Source organism: Podarcis melisellensis (genome assembly GCF_964234715.1).
Source record: "Podarcis melisellensis genome assembly, chromosome: 17".
Taxonomy (NCBI): Eukaryota; Metazoa; Chordata; class Lepidosauria; order Squamata; family Lacertidae; genus Podarcis; species Podarcis melisellensis.
Window position 1 is genome coordinate 37,218,420 of NC_138534.1, and position 17,909 is coordinate 37,236,328.

The window sequence follows — 17,909 nt, forward strand, 5'->3', positions numbered from 1 at the left end:
CGCTAATGACCCGATCAGAGGAATATTCTCTTATTTCAAAGCTACCGTCTTCATCCTCTCCAAAAAGAGCTAAGCCACACATCCTGCAAAAACAAATCAAACCCACCAGTGTTTCAGTTACAGATAGGTAGCCGTGTTGGTCTGCCATAGTCAAAACAAAATAAAAAAATTCCTTCCAGTGGCACCTTAAAGACCAACTAAGTTAGTTCTTGGTATGAGCTTTCGTGTGCATGCACACTGAAGCAGTATCTGAAGAAGTGTGCATGCACACGAAAGCTCATACCAAGAACTAACTTAGTTGGTCTTTAAGGTGCTACTGGAAGGAATTTTTTTATTTTGTTTCCACCAGCGTTTGACACTCGAAGCGCGCTGAAACCTATGTGTGATGGGACGATGAGCTGCTTGTGCGTAAAATGCAAGTCCCTCAGAGTTTGATCAGGCTTTCAAACCTCTGCCTGTGACGGAGCCCCTCCAGCATGGCTGCGTCAATCACTAGTAGAATCCGAAAGTGGCTGCTTTCGGAAACGTTTCCAACATAAAAGCTCCTTAACGGAAACACGTCGTCTGGCCTCTCGGCGTGACAGTTTCCGTCGAGGTGTGGGTGTCCCTATAGGAGGTCCTGAGACCTCCCCACTGGTTTCGCTTGAAGCGTCTCTGAGCCATCCCTCCGACTCACTTTCCCTTGGAGTTCTTGCTCGCCCTCTACTGGTTCCCTCTTCCGCTGCTACTGCTCTCTCACCCTCAGTGAGCCTTTGCGCCTCCGGCGCTTTAGATGTCAGTTCCCTGACACTATGGTACCTTCTTGAATGAATGAATTAATACACATACTATATTATATTATATACTATAATATATATATATATATATATATATATATATATATATATATATATATATATATATATATATATATATGTATATATAAAACACAACAGATCTATTGTTTTTGTTACTGTATTTAGATTTATGCCGTTCCCCTTTTCACCTGTGATATCACACAGACATTTAAGCTCTTGCAATGTGAAAGACGAATATGCTTTTCTTACCTACCTTGGTCAGCAATGCATGTGAAGCAAGTAAGAAATGGGAATCACACCTGCCTTCCACAATCTCTGCACCCAGGCAGGTGGATGCTAAGGAGGGAGGTGAATCTGCTTTAATACTTGTGGGCAGAGCCGTAAGCTGTGCTGGGTAAATATTGAGTGGCGTAAACAAAGGACCACAAAGTACAATCCGAAACCTCCTGGGTTTCCACTCGCCCTGTTCCCAACTATAAACCATTTGACCTCAACTGTTTACTTGTTCACTTTTCAGTGGCAAACATTAGACAAGCTGTAATCCTTTAAAGTGTAGCCTGTGTAATAATTGATCCGAGAAACCTTGTCTCTGACAGTAGCAATGACTTAAAGGAGGACTCAGTACAACTTGTTTTGTTTGACAGTGGGACTTTTTTTTTTGCAAAATCCAGCTATATGTTATGGGTGGCTTAATGTATAACTGGAACTATCAGAAACTCTGATGTATTTAATTTACAAAGATCAGATTATTGTATATTGGCAATGCGGACTACAGGGCAAAACTGGGTGTGCTAAATGCTGAGATAAGGCTTCATTTACTATGAGCTAATAGTACACTAATAGCTAAATGAGCATACTTTTTATACAATAAGGAACTGACGCGGCATTCTTTGGCTCCAGGACTAATGGTACCCAGTTGGATCATGACTTGCTGTTACATGAATGGAAGGGCTCCTTCTGTTTCTGGAAGAGACTCTGATCCAGCAGAGGCTCCTGCTGGAGGAATTAAGAGAGAGTCAAGTGTCACCAGTGCTCTCTGCCTCTTCCCCCCTCCCTGGTGCTGTTCCGGTGCGTCCCCCAACCCTTTGGAGCAGCATTAAAGGGGGCTATAGGGGGAAGGAAGAAGAAGTGAAAATTGCCTTCCTCCTCCGTCCAAAAAAGTGTTACATGAGTGAAAGCGCTGAGCCAATCCTGGATCCAAACCACTGCTTGTCAAAAATAATTTTTTAAAAAACCAGGCAAGAGGTAGCAGTCTGGCTGGCCTCAGGAGGTTGGATGTGTGTACAGTGGTACCTTGGGTTACAGACGCTTCTGGTTACAGACTCCGCTAACCCAGAAATAGCACCTTGGGTTAAGAACTTTGCTTCGGGATGAGAACAGAAATCGCGCCACAGTGGTGGCAGCAGGAGGCCCCATTAGCTAAAGTGGTATCTCAGGTTAAGAACAGTTTCAGGTTAAGAACGGACCTCTAGAACAAATTAAGTTCCTAACCCGAGGTACCACTGTATTCCTCAAATAGAGTTGTACCTTGGGAGTCAAATGTTTTTACTCCCGAACGCCGCAAACCCGGAAGTGAGTGTTCCGGTTTGTGAACGTTCTTTGGAACCCGAACATCCAGCGTGACTTCCAACTGAAAGCCGCGCTTTGGTTTCCAAATGTTTTGGAAGTGGAACGGACTTCCAGAACGCATTCCGTTCGACTTCCGAGGTACAACTGTATACGTTTTGGAAGTGTAATGGACTTCCAAAACGGATTCTGTTTGCGACTGTTTGCTGTAGGATCGGCACTGCCAGTTTCCTGCTTTAAAATATAAATTAGTGGATTCTCAAGTTATGTCTTCTGAATCAATTTTCAAGTATTCTTTAATGGGAATAATAAAGGAAAAGGGGAGAGGGAGCTTTCTTCGAGGTTTCCATCACATGCTGAAGAGGAACCCCTTAGCTCTAAATAAGGATAGCTCTAAATAGGGATCTGTATTAAAAAAAAACCAACAGCTGGCCTCTTCAGCAGTGCAAGTGGTTGCAGCAAACTAGAAAGAACCTCTTGTGTGAAGACCCCACCTCACCCTCCCTGGTGCACTTAGCCTGTGCTGAATTGCCATCCTAGAAGAAAAGTGCAACAGCTGAGTTTAAAACAGGGCTGCCAACTATTTAATTTTGAGGTGACGGTCTTCAATTTAAGAGAGGTTAAGAACCACTAATGTAAATCACATGGAGCAAATTTTATGATGTCTCCTGTATATTTACTAGTCTTTGGAATTACTGCGCAATCACCAGTACGTTTCTGTGAACACGCAAGCTTGCACCTGCTGTTTTTCTGTCTCGGGTTTCTCCTGCCGCTGGGGAGCCAAATTGCTCCTCAACCTTATAATTACGATTATAATAACGTAACGAGATGAACGGCAAAACATTAACTCGCCAGGTTGTATCAGACAAGATTCCTACTGACCCATGAGATAATTGTCTAGCCATGCCCTTTTATCTGTTGTCGGCACATATTTCATCTCTAGGTGTTGATCACTGGCCATCCCAAGTGGGTCCAATGAGCGCTGGAGTCTAACAATATCGAGAGGGTAGCACGTTAGCTACCTCCAATCTAGACTTTGTGTTCCTGCCAAATTGGCCAAACGTATTATACTTTCCCGTGTATAACACGCCCCTGTGTATAAGGCACCCCCTATTTTTGGGGACTCCAATTTCAGAAAATGGCCCAAAGTTGTTGAGCTTTTTTGGGAGAGGATTGGCTCGGACAGTTGCAATCGGTCGCGTCGCTCGATGACAATCGCTCGCGGCTGCAACAAGCGTTTCCCAGTCGCCGAAAGTAAATAACAAGCACAATTGCCACAGTGGCAGCCAATCCTCAGCAGCCCTTGACGCAGCAACCAATCACACACATCTATCCACAGCCAATGCAAATAAACCCTTGCTGCAGCCACCAATTGCACACCAAATCGCCAATGACAATTGGTAGCTTGCAGCTGCAACCAATCACCCGTCACCCCTACCCACTACCCGTGTATAAGACGCCCCAGTTTTAAAATCTTATTTTAGAGTAAAAAAAACACACTAGTCTTATACACAGAAAACTACAGTATATTTGCGAGCCTCTTGCTTATGATGTTATTCCTTCACTGAACGCATTCATAAGCCATCTTATCTGGATGTCCCATTCAATGCATGAGTAACCACAGAGGATGTCCTTGAGTGGACATTCTGCTATATATTTCCACCGGTTTAGTACCACGAAAGGACGAGTCATAGCAAGGCTGGAAAAACCCACTGCCAGCCAGGGCAGACATTACCAAACTAGATGGACCGATTGCCTCCTTCGGTATTCAGCAGCTTTGTATTTAATATATACTGTATTTTTCGCTCTATAGGACGCACTTTTTCCCTCCTAAAAAGCAAGGGAAAATGTGTGTGCGTCCTATGGAGCGAATGCAGGGGGGGAGGCAGGCAGGAAAAGCCCCCAAGAGCCGCACACAAGCTCCGTGCGGCTCTTGCGGGCTTTTCCCCAGGAAGGAGAAGGGACTGACTGGCAGCATCAGTCCCTTCTCCCTCCTCGTAGAAAAGCCCGCAGGAGCTGTGCGCTCCTTAAAGGGTGCGTGGCTCCTGTGGGCTTTTGTGGAAGATGGGGGAATTCCCCCACCTCCGGCAAAAGCAGGGAGAAGGTCTGGGAGCGGAAATCATATTTTCACCCTTGATTTCTCCCTCTGAAAACTAGGTGCGCCCTATGGTCAGGTGCGCCCTATGGAGCGAAAAATACGGTACATAACTGGTAGAGCAAGAGACTCTTAATCTCAGGGTTGTTGGTTGATTGGGCAAAAAGATTCCTGTGTTGCAGGGCTTTGGACTAGACAGGATGACTTTTGTGGTCCTTTCAAACCTTACGATTCTATGATGCTATGACCACAAGCCACTGCCATGGGGGTGGGGAATCTATAGGGCTTCCCTAGATGCTGTTGGACTCCAACTCCCATCAGCCCCAGCCAGCATATTCAGGGATGATGGGAGATGGAGTCCAGCAACATCTGGAGGGCCACAGGTTCTCCAGGAAGTGATACTGAAGTTAGCCATCATTGAGAGTGCTGTGCCAATGGAACGAAGTATTCTGCTGTGAAAAGCATGCTAATAAAAACGAGAGAACTTACCTGGAGTAGGTCCTGGCCTATAAGAATAATGGATGTTAGTTTTTGCCCTCTGCACTAATGTTTAACCCTGTACGTGTCCACCTGGAATCACAGAATTGTAGCATTGCAAGCGTCAACTAGTCTAACACCCTGCAAGGCAGGAATCTCAATGGAAAAATCCAGTAAGTCTAGCTGCCATAAATGGAATTTATTCCCAGGGTAAGTGTATATAAGATTGCCACATCGTTGTTGTAGTAATTAATTGTGGCATATATCATTTGTTAAATTCTTTGTCATTTTTATTTTTATAGATTTGTGGACGCCCAAATAAGCAATTTGAGCAGTGCTATTTAGATAAAGGCCAAACACATATAATTGAACTTTAAACCCACTCGCTGGCTCAATTTTCCTCCATGTGATGCTTCCCTTAGCAGACAATGGTCATGGGTTCTGCTCGCGTGTTCAGCTAGAGCCAATTTGCAGCTAGCTATGCTGGATTAGCCCACAAAAAACAAGAGGTTCAAGAGCAGCACCAAAGAGGTTTGAGCAGATGGCTCTACTGTGTCGGAAAAGTTTGTCAGCAAACTTTTTCAGCAGGGGGCCAATCTACTGTCCCTCAGACCTTGTGGGGGGCCGGATTATATTTTTTAGGGGGAAATGAACAAATTCCTATGCCCCACAAATAACCCAGAGATGCATTTTAAATAAAAGCACACATTCTACTCATGTAAAAAAAAGCAGATTCCCGGACCATCCACTGGCCGGATTGAGAAGGTGATTGGGCCATGGGATAGAGGTTAGGAAATAGGTAGGGAGATAGGGAGTGAGAGGAGAGTTGGTTCTGAGTAGAAGCATCCACTCTGAGGAATATATCACAATCTTGAGAAAGGAGTCTCTGAGCTTAGTGTGAAGGACAGTGTGTGGTGTCCTGCAAGAGTAATATGCCATGAATTAACTGGGAGACTGAGAAGAAGTAGAAGCTGTGAGTCTGCTTAGGTCTCATTCCAGTCAGAAGGGAAGAGAGTCTTCTACAAAAAGAGAAGACCCCCAAACCAGTTAAGAGGGGTGTGGTGATCCCTTGGGTCTGTTACTTGGAGTACCTCAGGAGTAGGGTTGTCTAAGGGGTTTTCTGTGTAACTGACAGAAAATACCACCTTGTTTAAGAACCAGAGTATTAAGCAGCAACAACTGTGCAACAACTGAGAAAGAACTGAAGTGAAATAACATTACAGTCATACCTCGGTTTGCAGACGCTTTAGGTTGCGTTTTTTCGGGTTACAGACCCGCCAAATCCAGAAGTACCAGAACGGGTTACTTCTGAGTTTCGGGGGTTGCACATGCGCAGAAGCGCTGAATCGCAACCCGTGCGTGCACGGACGCGCCACTGCGGGTTGCAAACATGCACCCCGCACGGATCACGTTTGCAACCCAAGCATCCATGTATAATCTGAAGTATCCTATGTTTTACCCACTTGTGTCATAAACTTCCTTTGTTTAATAAAATCTTTCTTGTTTATTTGATCGAATCCTGCCCGGGACTCCACATTATTAAGTTTTCCCTCACACAAGTCCCCCACAAGGTAATGTGGGGTAGTTTGTGGGAATCTGTGGAATTGGTGTTCTGTGAGGTGGGTGCATTATACTTAAGTGAGGCAGGCCCAACGGTGCCAGGGGAGGAAGTGCCGTCGCAGCTACATATTCATGCCCTCCAAGTGTCCCTATTTTCCAGGGATATTCCCAGATTTACAGAAGCCGTCCCGGTTCCTGATTTGATCTCAGAATGCCCTGCTTTTCCTTAGGTCATCCCTGTTATCATCAGAGAAATGCTGGAGGGTGTGGAGTTATGCACCCCCGAGCCAAGGAGATAAGTACCGTATTTTTCGCTCATTAAGACGCACTTTTTTCCTCCTAAAAAGTAAGGGGAAATGTCTGTGCGTTTTATGGAGCGAATGCACTGGGCGGCAGAGGGATCCCTCGGCTACTGCTGCAGTCACGAGCTGAGGGATGTCTCCGCAGCCGGAGCCATGGCTCCCATCTGTCGCTCACTGTGAAGCTAGCAGAACAACACGTGGGGATTCCCAAATCTCTGCTAGGAAGAGTGAAGGAGTGAGTCACCGGGTGCCATTTCCGTGTCACTGTTAGCTATACTTGCCTCGCCGATTGATATGTGGTACCGTGACAATGCCTTCATTGATGGGTGCCATTTTCTCCTTGCCGCTGCAGAGTCCCCAATAGACTTGGCAAGCATTTATTGGCCTTGCTGCTGCGCTTTAAAAACAAGATACAGTTTATAAGGTGAGGAAATTGAATCTGGTCTGGATAAATCATGAGGAAGGAGTTTAAGAAACCGAGTCTTAAACTATGGCTCTGCAGAAAAAAAATTTAAAATATCACATCTAGGCATACCAAATAATTCAACCGATCTAAACTTTGTAAACCATAAATTGGGGGCTTCTTTTTTGTTTTGCATGATTTAGACTTCATTTCTCCTCTCTTTTGCCAAATTTTGTTTGGGTTTTGCAAATTATGTGATGAGTGAGCAAACAGATTCATCTGCAAGGAAGCCTTTTTAAAAATCAGATATTTTAGAGACATTAAACCCAAATTCTGCTTCTTAAATAAGTCATGAAAGCTAGAATAAGTTTACCCTGAAATGGAGTCTTTTTTCAAACACTTTGTCCCAAACTGGCAGCATTCACAAGGTGGGCAAGACAGGTCAGATTTGTAGGGACTCTTCCTTTCACTATCAATTTGTATATTTTTTTCCAATAATATCCAGAACTTCTATTACTTTGCCCCTTGAACCCATCTGAGGAAACAGTAGATGTTGCTTGTATTGTACCTTAGGCCTTCTAAATGAATTGACTTCGGAATCTTGGTTCTAGTCCCAGTTCCTCTTAATATTGTATCCAAATCACATTTGACCCAGTAATTGTTAATATTTAATTAGTGAATCCATATTTATAATCCAACAGTTTCCTTTGCTTTTTAACCAAGAAAAGGGTTGGCAGACAAGTGAACTTACTGGTCAGATATTGTCAATTGATGATCTGGGCTGTGGTTTAATATTGTCAAATATTCAGTGAAGCCAAGAGTTCAGTTTACCATTTTTTATTTAATTGTGACACAGTTTTGTTTTGTTTTAAGCAGGAACAGGGATAAGGGCTTCTGATTTGTTAGCCTTGCAGCAGTCGGGGCCAAAACTAAGAGCACAGCTCCTTCTGATCATCTATAAATAACTGGAGGTATCTCAAAACAGGCAGAAAAACAAAGAAAGGAAGGGGAAGGAACGGATGATGATGATGATGATGATAAGTGCTAAAGGTCAACGTTTTGAAATACAGTTCTGAGATGTTTGCTTTTGTGATGTTTAACGTGTGGCCTTAAATTGTATCTTGTAGTTTGATATGTGGCTTGTAAACTACCGCATTTTTTGCTCTATAGGGCGCACCTGACCATAGGGCGCACCTAGTTTTCAGAGGGAGAAATCAAGGGTGAAAATATGATTTCCGCTCCCAGACCTTCTCCCTGCTTTTGCAGAAGCCAGCAGAAGCCTGCGCTCTTTAAAGTGCCTGCGCAGCTTCTCCTGGCTTTCCTGGGAGGTGGGGGAATTCCCTCACCTCTCACAAGAGCCCACAGAAGCCGCGCAACCCCTTTAAAGAGCATCAGTCCCTTCTCCCACCTCGTAGAAAAGCCCACAGGAGCCACGCACCCTTTAAACATGAGAACGATGAGACTGCTTATAGGAAAGAAGTACAGGGGTTAATTCAATGGTGTAAAGAAAACAATCTTATGCTTAACACCAAAAAAACCAAAGAACCCATAATTGACTTTAGGAGAAAGAAAAGTGTATTTTTACCATTGCACATAAATGGCGAGGAGGTGGAGAGGGTTGGTAGTTTTAAATACCTGGGCATTTATATCTCTGAGGACCTCTCATGGACTGCAAATATTAATATGGTTGTGAGGAAGGTGCAGGGGAGGTTGTATTTCCTGAGAATGCTCAGGGGACTGAATCTATCTCAGCACCTACTTCTGTCCTATTATCACAGTACCATCGAGAGTGTCTTAACCTATAGTATATTATCGTGGTATGGGAGCAGCTCTGAAATGGATAAAAAAGCTTTACAGAGGATAATTAAAATTGCCCAGAATGTTATTGGGCTCCAACTACCAACCCTGGATGAGATCTTCACGTCTCGCAGCTTGAAGAAGTCACACAATATCCTGAGAGATCCCACCCATCCTTCTCACAACTTCTTTGAACTGTTGCCTTCGGGCAGAAGATATAGGACAATGAAAACACGAACCACACGCCTTCTGAATAGTTTCTATCCAAGAGCTCTGATTGCACTAAATAATGATCTCAGGGCCAGTTGCAAGAAATAGCAAGCAGGGAGTAGGAAGGAATGAGATAGGTTTTAGGTTATGTTATGCCTTTAATAGGTTACGTTATATTCTGGATTATGTTATGTTTTATAGATTATGTCTGAATAGGATGAGAGTGTTGGAGATACGTGCAAATGTGTATGTGAACCCGGTCTTTGGGTGTTTGATTTTCATTGTTGTGTATACTGTGTATATACGGACAATGACAATAAATTTATCTTGAATCTTGAATCTTAAAGAGCATGCGGCTTCTCCTGGCTTTTCTGGGAGGTGGGGGGATTCCCTCACCTCTTGCCTGCCTCCCCCCTGCATTCGCTCCATAGGACGCACACACATTTTCCCTTGCTTTTTAGGAGGGAAAAAGTGTGTCCTATAGAGCGAAAAATACGGTACTTTGGCAAGACTTTCTTGAAAAGCAGTATACAAATTGTACTACCTACATGCCTACATACAGTTCTGCATAGAAACATCACAGATGTAATTTCGTCATTTCAAATCTTTTGGCTCAGTGTGTCTGTGTGCGCGCACCTCCCATGAATGGATTTTGGGTTTTTACTTCAAGTTCGTCCAAAGCAGTGGCACTCTTAAATCCTACCACAAACCTGCTTGTTGGTGTTGTCCTGGAGGGTGATACATTTTCTTTAGCGTTTTTAAATCTGTTTGACATTATTTGTTGTCGTATACCGGATACTTTCTTTGAGCAGTATCAGGAAAGTGGGTGAAAATAGGACAAGCTCTTAAAATATAGTATCCACACTTTCTCCACCCTACTCAAACACTTTCTTTTTCAGTCCAAGAAGATACTGGGTTGTTGTTGTTTTTTGTGGAAGCTGGTAAAGCTATCTATCACCTGTTACATTAAGGTGAAACGATGCAAACATTCAGCCCAGATAATATTCAGAGCAGCAGTTCCTTTGCCAGCAAGCAGCATGTAAAACAGAAATGCTATCCAGAGTTCACTTACAGACCTGTTTTGAAGGCATATAAATGCTACCCTAAGACCAGTATCTGCTAGAAAATTAATATGTCAGGGTATGAAACTAAAGGAAGAAGAATCCATTTTATGTCATCCTGTGAAAGTCTAGAGTGAAATAAACGAATGCAATTAGAAGGCTATCCAGGCTGAAATTGCCTTATAAGCTTGCTATCAAAACTGGGCGATGTGTCACAGTTCAGCATTATCCTGATGCTCAGCTCAGATACAAATTCCCACGCCACCCGCTGCCCCGATACGGAGGGATGATTTCTCTAATTTAGGACTGTGCTTTTTAAAGCCGGCTGGCTTTTGCTTCTGTCGCCTGTTTTTCTCCGTAAAAATCACGACAGCCTAGGACTTGAAATACATTTAACGCTCGCCCAGAAGCTCACTCACCTCCATCGAGCAGGGAGCTAATGATTCTTTTGTTTGCATCTCTCTCTCCTTTGGAAACCTGCCTCTCGCACAGCCTCATTCCTCCGGCGCACACATTGCTGAGCGAAGCTCCCAGGATCAGCTAACAGAGCAAGGCTGGCTCTGTTAGTGGGAAATCGCAGGCCTCGTATTTTAGCAGCTTGAAGGCTCTCATTGTTGTGCTCGCAGTTCCGTCCCTCGGATGCACCCTCCTTATTCATAGGCATTTCACAACGGCGATCTTACAATATCGCCGGACGTTCGGTGGGGAGAAACGGGGAATATTGGCAAATCCTGCGTGGAAAATTAAAACCACAACCTCCCCCCTGGAGGTTTGAGATTAAATGTGAGATCTTCCCTTTGTAGCTTGACCTTTGCTCCATGATTTACTTTTAAAATTACGGGTGGAACAAGCTTTTTGTGTCTGTGCTACTTGCTTTTAGATTAAACATCAGACTGGTTTCCGTTGCCTGAAATGGGGGGTGGTTTAGACAAGCTGTCAGATCAGTTAGATTTCAGCACAGCTTAAGGAAAATCCTGCTGCCAACATTGTGCTCTTTGCTCATCCCGACGTTCTCCTGTTCCATCTTGCTCCCAAGGCCAAGTAATTCTAACACTGAGGCTTTGTTCTGCTTATCCAAACATCTTATGATTTCAAAAATACTGGCTCCCAGGCCAGATCCATGGAGAGAGCCTGGGCTGAATTGGATGAATAAGTTTCAAAGATGGGAGTGGAGCATGGTAGCATCTGGAGTTTTCTGACTTTTCAGACCCTTGTACTGGTTACCTGAGATCACACCATTTTTTAGAGGTCACTTAGAAGAGAAGAAGAAGAGTTTGGATTTGATATCCCGCTTTATCACTACCCGAAGGAGTCTCAAAGCGGCTCACATTCTCCTTTCCCTTCCTCCCCCACAACAAACACTCTGTGAGGTGAGTGGGGCTGAGAGACTTCAGAGAAGTGTGACTGGCCCAAGGTCACCCAGCAGCTGCAGGTGGAGGAGCAGGGAAGCGAACCCGGTTCCCCAGATTACGAGTCTATCGCTCTTAACCACAACACCACACTGGTTCTTAGATCAATGTTTCTCAAACTTGGGTCGCCAGCTGCAACTCCCATCATCCCTGACCGCTGGTCCTACTAGCTAGGGATGATGGGAGTTGTAATCCAACAACAGCTGTTTGAGAAACACTGACTTGAGCTGGCAACCCTAAGGCACTGACATTGCTTAATCTAGTACAATCGAGGGGAAATGTGTCTGGAAGTTATATAGCAGTCCTGGAGTTCATGGCTCCCAGCTTTTTAGAACCTGCCAGCTCTCGCCTAAAGAGCAGGGGAAGTTGAACATTTGAGTTGGCTAGCACTTGTCCTCCTTGGGCTGGATGCTGGACCCCGCAGAGAAGGCAACAAGGCAGGTCAGGGGTTGGTGGACCATGGATAGCTCTGACAGAAGCTGAGAGTGGACTCAGCCTTTTCAAGATCCTGGTTCTAGGCTACCTTGCTCAGGTGCCACTCCCTGACGGCTAGCTTTAGGTTCTTAAAGGGCCAACCCTCTGATCAGAGGATGGGCACTCCTGATGGCATGCTCCCTGAACCGCAGGACTATTTGGGTCCATTTGGAGGCATTTGGTTCCTCAGGGGTAGGTGCCTGTGGTGTCTGAGCTCTGGCCCTACAGATATGGGAATTTCTTTTGGGGGCTCATGTTCATGAGACTGTTGTCCCCTGATCACCAGAAGCAAGCCCGGAGCCCTGCCCCTGGTCTGGCTCCATAGCTGGAGACTCTGCAACCTCTAAGTCCAAGTCCTAACTGCAGATGGACTCTGGGGTTATGACACCACCGCTGCTTGGTTTGGCTTAATGAAGCAAAATCCTTCTTTGTGAGGTGCTCTCCGAGGTCCTGGAAAGCCTACCCTTGTTGTTTCCTACAGGAACTGGACTTTCCTCAGCTCCCTGTAGCCTTTTCATCTGGCTGGGGAAAGGAGATATGCTGTAACCGGGCCAGCTTGTGAGCTTGTTGCACATACAGTTCAGCGACACTGATATAATACTGTTGCTGTGATGCATAAACTATAATGTGCCTGCAGTCCCATCTCACATGTGGGATCAGATGCGTGACATCCCTTTGTCCAAATAGCGGTGCCAGTTCATTCTTCTATAGATACGCATGGTATGATAAAAATCCTCTCACGATAGATTTCTTGCATTGCCAAACTCAGTAAGATATTTCGATGTCCTCCACCTCCTTTGGTGAAGCCAGCACGTGCTGTATTTGGCTGACACAAAACTAAAGTTAATTATTTTTTTGCTTGTTCGCTGTGTAAGTAAATATTTTAATAGTACGTAGGGGAGCATCTGGCAGAGACGCAGCTAACTAACCTCAGGGTACAGAACTGTTTTCTCCCCTCAAAGGTGTCCTCTTCCTTGAATGAACAACTTGAAAGTTTTGCTTAGTTTCCAAAAGTGGCTCCATGCGTAAAATCATCTGTGGTCATTTTCAGAAAATTGAGGTCATGTGGTTTGCTCATACAAAAATATTGCATTCAGGACAATACTTATTTCATTTATTTCATTTGTATACCACCTTTCTACCAAGGCAGTTTAAAATTTAAAGTAATAAGGTAAATGATAACATGTAAAAATGGGATGAAGGAAATCAGTCGGACTGGAGCAGAACCTGATTCTGTCTGTACCTGCCTTCCTTCCACTCTTCCTCCTCAATGATATTGGTGACAGGAAAGTCATGCCTATGATCTTGGAAGTCTGATGGGTCATTTGCTCATGCAGGTTGTCATTTTATGAATATGCATGATTTCTCTGGCCCAAAGTCTTCGTATTTAATGGGGAATTGACTTGGTTTGCAATGGATCTAATCAAATGTTTTCTGCAGGGAGGCCAATGGGACACTTCATTACAATTTCACCAACCTGGATAACTTTATGGATCTTCTTTGGGAAAACAAGCTACATCCAGGTAAATCTAATCACTTGGTTTTTTTATTAAAAAAAATACTGCCAATTCTAAGCTCCATTAAACAATGTATAGCTTAAGTTGTTTGGAGTTCTGCACAGTGCTTTGCTTTCTTTGAGAACGGCAGAAATTTAACACACCGATGTTAAGTTAAACTTCCACCAACTTTAATGAGCAAGGGGCAAGGGCAAATTGGGAGTTTCTGCAATCTCTGCAATAATATAAGCACTGAAGTGTAGGCTCCCAACTCAGCTGAATGGTGTCCTTTTATTTCGGAACTCAAGGGAAACGCATGGCTTGCCAGCAGTACATGTGAAAAGGATCTAGGGTTTTTTTTAGCTGAGAAGTTTAACATGAGTCAGCAGTGTAATGCAGCACCAAAAACAGCTAATGCTATTCACGACTGCATCAACAGAAGTATAGTGTTCTGATCAAGGGAAGGAATAGCTCTGCTTTATTCTGCCTTGGTCAGACCACACCTGGAGTCCTGTGTTCAGCACTGGGTGCGACAATAGAAGAAGGATATTGACAAGCATGTGCAGAGGAAGGCAACCAAGATGGTCAAGGATCTGGAAACTAAGCCTTAGGAGGAGCAATTGAGGGAGTTGGGTATGTTTAGCCTGGAAAAGAGACTGAGAGGAGAGATGGTAGCAGTCTTCAAATATCTAAAGAGCTGGAGCAAGCTTGTTTTCTCCTGCTCTGGAGGGTAGGACCCAAAGCTTCAAGTTGCAAGAAGGGAGATTCTAAGTCAACATCAGGAAGAACTTTCTGACAGTAAGAGCCGTTCAACAGTGGAATGGACTCTAGAAGGTGGTGAACTCTCCTCCTTTGGAAGTTTTTAATCAGAGTTTGGATGACCATCTGTCATGGATGCTTTAGTTAAGATTCCTGCATTGCAAGGAGTTGGACTTGATGACCCTTGGGGTCCCTTCCAACTGTAGAATTCTATGCTGTCAGGGGCTGGACTGGGGAGGAATGGTGGGGACTGCCCCAGGCCCCTTCCTGCACCTTCCCAAGAATAGGAGGACATCGTAGATTTAGAACAGTGGTTTGCCGAAGGGCATAGTACAGAGGCTGCAGAGGGGGAAAGCTGGGAAATATTGGGAGAGGAACAGCAGAAAGAAGCAGCACCGGGGGAGAGACAACTGACAAACTCAATGTCTTTGGAAAGCATTCCTGATACCCCCTCTCCCAGGACCAGGCGGGCATTGAGAGTAGTAGAACAGAGAGCTCAGAGGCAGAAAGCTTGGATCGGCCGGCGCAGGGATGACGTAGAATAGGAGAGACGGAGCAGGTTGGACTTCAGACAGAGCAGTGGCATTATTTAATAGAGACTGCATTCCTTCGTCTCTCTCTGTGAATACTGAATAAATTACATGGTAAGAATACTTCTCGTTTATCTGCTTCTTGGCTGCCACCGGGGAGGGAACTGATTCTCTGAAGCCTGACACATGTTTATATCCTTCCACCTCTCTCAAAGGAGCCCTAATCCACTGAGAGTATTTGTATGATCAAATGGAAAGGTGTCATGACTTGGACCCAAAGAGCCGTTATAGATGCGCCCAATAGATTTGTGTGCCATTTTAAAAAAACTGATTGTCTGAACCCGCACCCTGTGCCTTTATCACCACTTGTTTAGCTCTTTCCTTTCTCCCTCTTCTCTGCAAACTGCCAAAGTGATGCAGAGAATGGCTGGGCCCTGCTGCCAGACTCCCCCATCACCTACCCATGTTCACAGCCACATAGTTCTTTGGTTCTTGGCCCATGGCGCCCAAGCGCAGGCCAACGGATGCTTGGCACCTCTCAATTCAAAAGCACTGAACAGGTTTGTGTGGGTTTTCGTCCCCCCCCCCCCGCCAACTCAGGATTCGAATTGATGGGAAGTCCCTCGGGATACTTCACTGACTTTGAAGACAAAAGGCAGGTGATACAATGGAAGGACCTGGTTACACAGTTGGCCGGAAGATATATAGGTGAGTTAACAAAATGTTAATTTGTCAGCTCAGCTTTTCCACAAACACGTCTTAAAGGGCAATGTCCAGGGAAAATGCTCTTTTAAAAAAAATTATCCTTGAACCTTTCTTTAAATGACCCTAAGTTAGTATGCTTCATGGCTTATAATTTACTAAACTGTGTACGATTGCAGTTGGGTGGCCAAGAGAACATCAACAGGGGGTTCCACAAGCAGCTACAGTCAGACCTTGGAAGTCGAACGGAATCCGTTCCGGAAGTCCGTTCGACTTCCAAAATGTTCGGAAACCAAAGTGCAACTTCTGATTGGCTGCAGGAAGCTTCCAATCAGAAGTCGCGGAACCTGTATCGGATGTTCGGCTTCCAAAAGAACGTTCGAAAACCGAGTTTCGATTGTCCGAGAGCCAATTTGTTTGGGAGCCAAGGCATTTGAGATCTAAGGTACGGCTGTATAGGACATCAAACTTCAAGGCAAGATTAACAATTAGACGAGGAATGCTCTAGAGCAGGGTTTTACAAACTTGGGTTTCCAGATGTTTTTGGACTACAATTTCCATCATTCCTGACCATTGATCCTCCTAGCTAGGGATGGTGGGAGTTGTAGTCAAAAAGAGCTGGAGACCCAAGTTTGGAAAACCTCTAGAGCATGGGTGTGGAACCTTTTCATTTCTGTGAAAAGACATTGACCCATGGGGAAATCAATTGGGGGATGGAACCTGCAACTTATCCTGTAAATCAACATCCAGCACATACATTGGGCCCTGTCAAAGAATACTAATCTGTGGAAGTGGCATCTGTCCTGGATTGTGGGTGGGTGGGTGTGAACATGCCCCCTAAGGGCAGAAATTCCTCTTAAAGGAATAAGAGGTGGTTTGGGACAACAGCCTTTCAACTGAGATTTCCGTGTGCGGCTAAATGAAAGTCTACTGCTTAATATGACAAAGCTGTAATTAATGCAAATTTGATTTCCAGAACGTTATGGATTGAAGCATGTTTCTAAATGGAATTTTGAGACTTGGAACGAGCCAGATCACCATGACTTTGACAACGTATCCATGACAGTTAATGGTAAGCTGCTTTTGAATCCTCCTGGTTTTTAACTGTGAGCAGAGTGGTGAAAGTTCAGAGATCACGGCTAATGAAAACAAGATAAAGAAATGTTCCATTTTCAACCCTGTAAAAAGCTCAGCACAAATTGCCATCTCACAGAGATATTTTTTTCGTCATTCGAGCTCTTAATAGCTAAATCAACACATGCAAGTTACCAAACTGGGCACCGGGGTTACACCGGGGTTGCCTAGGAGAAACTAAGTAAATTATAGAAACAAAGTGTTTTATAGCAACACTGTGGTAATATTCTTTGCTTAGCCGATTTTCAAAACCATAAATATTTTGACCTACCATGTTGCTGAGAATGAAACTATAGGTACCTCAGGTTGTTGTTGGCATCTGTCTGGAGAGACAATGGAGTGTGCCTTTGGGGGTGACGTCAAACTGCTGCATTGGCAGCATCAATGTGTCTGTGATGGCCTGGGATTCGGACTCGGAGTCTGAGCCTGAGGAATCCCAGCCTGCACAGGATTCCCCGCCTCCCGAACCAGCTGAGTCTGCTCTGGCTCCGGAGGTGATGGAGGACCCATTGCCTGCAGGTGCTCCACTCTCAGCCCCATCAGAGGAAGCTGAGGTTGCCTCTGGGTCCGGTAACCCTCCAGCCTCTCCTGAGCTGCAGAGGCTCAGGGCAGAGAGGCGGAGGGAACTAAGTTCGCGCAGGAGGAGTGCTCACCTCCAGGCCAGGAGAGGCGAGTCACCTGTGGAACGGGACCACCCTATGCCTTCGGGGCAGATAAAAGCCAGCCAGCCCTAGTCCCAAGTTGCGGGAGCAACATTGTTAGTAGCCAGTTCCTGCATGCACCCTGTCCTGCTGGATCTCCCACCCAACTCCCTGCCTTGGACCCCGCTTCAGCTTTGATGGACTGCCCCCATACTGCAACCTCGACCTCGGACTGGACTCGGACCTCGCCTTACGGTTAACCCACGAGACCAGCACAGTGTCCTCCCTGGCGTGCAAGCCTGGGCTGTGTAAGTGGAGGTCCTGAACTGCCCAGTTGACAAGACCCACCACTTGGCCCCTGTGATGGAGTCCAAAGGAAAGCAGAGCAATAGGTTTGGCACCAGCTTGGCTGCAGGAGTTGCAGGAAGGAGGCGTACAAGGCAACATCCAACCACCTTAGGGACTCCACTCCAAATCTTTGTCTTTTAGATACCAC

At 45.1% G+C, this 17,909-nt stretch overlaps 2 protein-coding genes across 8 annotated transcripts in view; one reads left to right on the plus strand and one right to left on the minus strand.

Moving 5' to 3' along the window:
* The window catches only part of IDUA (alpha-L-iduronidase), a 58,266-nt gene that overhangs the window by 19,340 nt on the left and 21,017 nt on the right, over positions 1–17,909 (plus strand). The window contains exons 1-4 of one of the 2 annotated variants that reach the window (XM_081894193.1): positions 11,935–12,871; positions 13,592–13,674; positions 15,537–15,644; positions 16,615–16,710. In XM_081894193.1, the coding sequence (XP_081750319.1) occupies positions 12,777–12,871; positions 13,592–13,674; positions 15,537–15,644; positions 16,615–16,710 (382 nt within the window). In that variant the 5' untranslated portion in view covers positions 11,935–12,776. Of the gene's footprint in view, positions 1–11,934; positions 12,872–13,591; positions 13,675–15,536; positions 15,645–16,614; positions 16,711–17,909 lie in introns of those variants that run through there. The other variant, XM_081894192.1, reaches the window with a different exon arrangement.
* Positions 1–17,909, minus strand: part of SLC26A1 (solute carrier family 26 member 1) — a 49,539-nt gene that overhangs the window by 16,014 nt on the left and 15,616 nt on the right. Inside the window, exons 3-4 of one of the 6 annotated variants that reach the window (XM_081894161.1) lie at positions 10,688–10,946; positions 7,079–7,194 (exon numbers count right to left, since the gene is read on the minus strand). The exons of 1 other annotated variant lie outside the window; for it this stretch is intronic. The gene's annotated coding sequence lies outside the window, so the exon portion shown is untranslated. Of the gene's footprint in view, positions 1–1,046; positions 1,512–7,078; positions 7,195–10,687; positions 10,947–17,909 lie in introns of those variants that run through there. 4 more of the 6 variants (XM_081894165.1, XM_081894164.1, XM_081894162.1 and 1 more) reach the window with 4 other exon arrangements.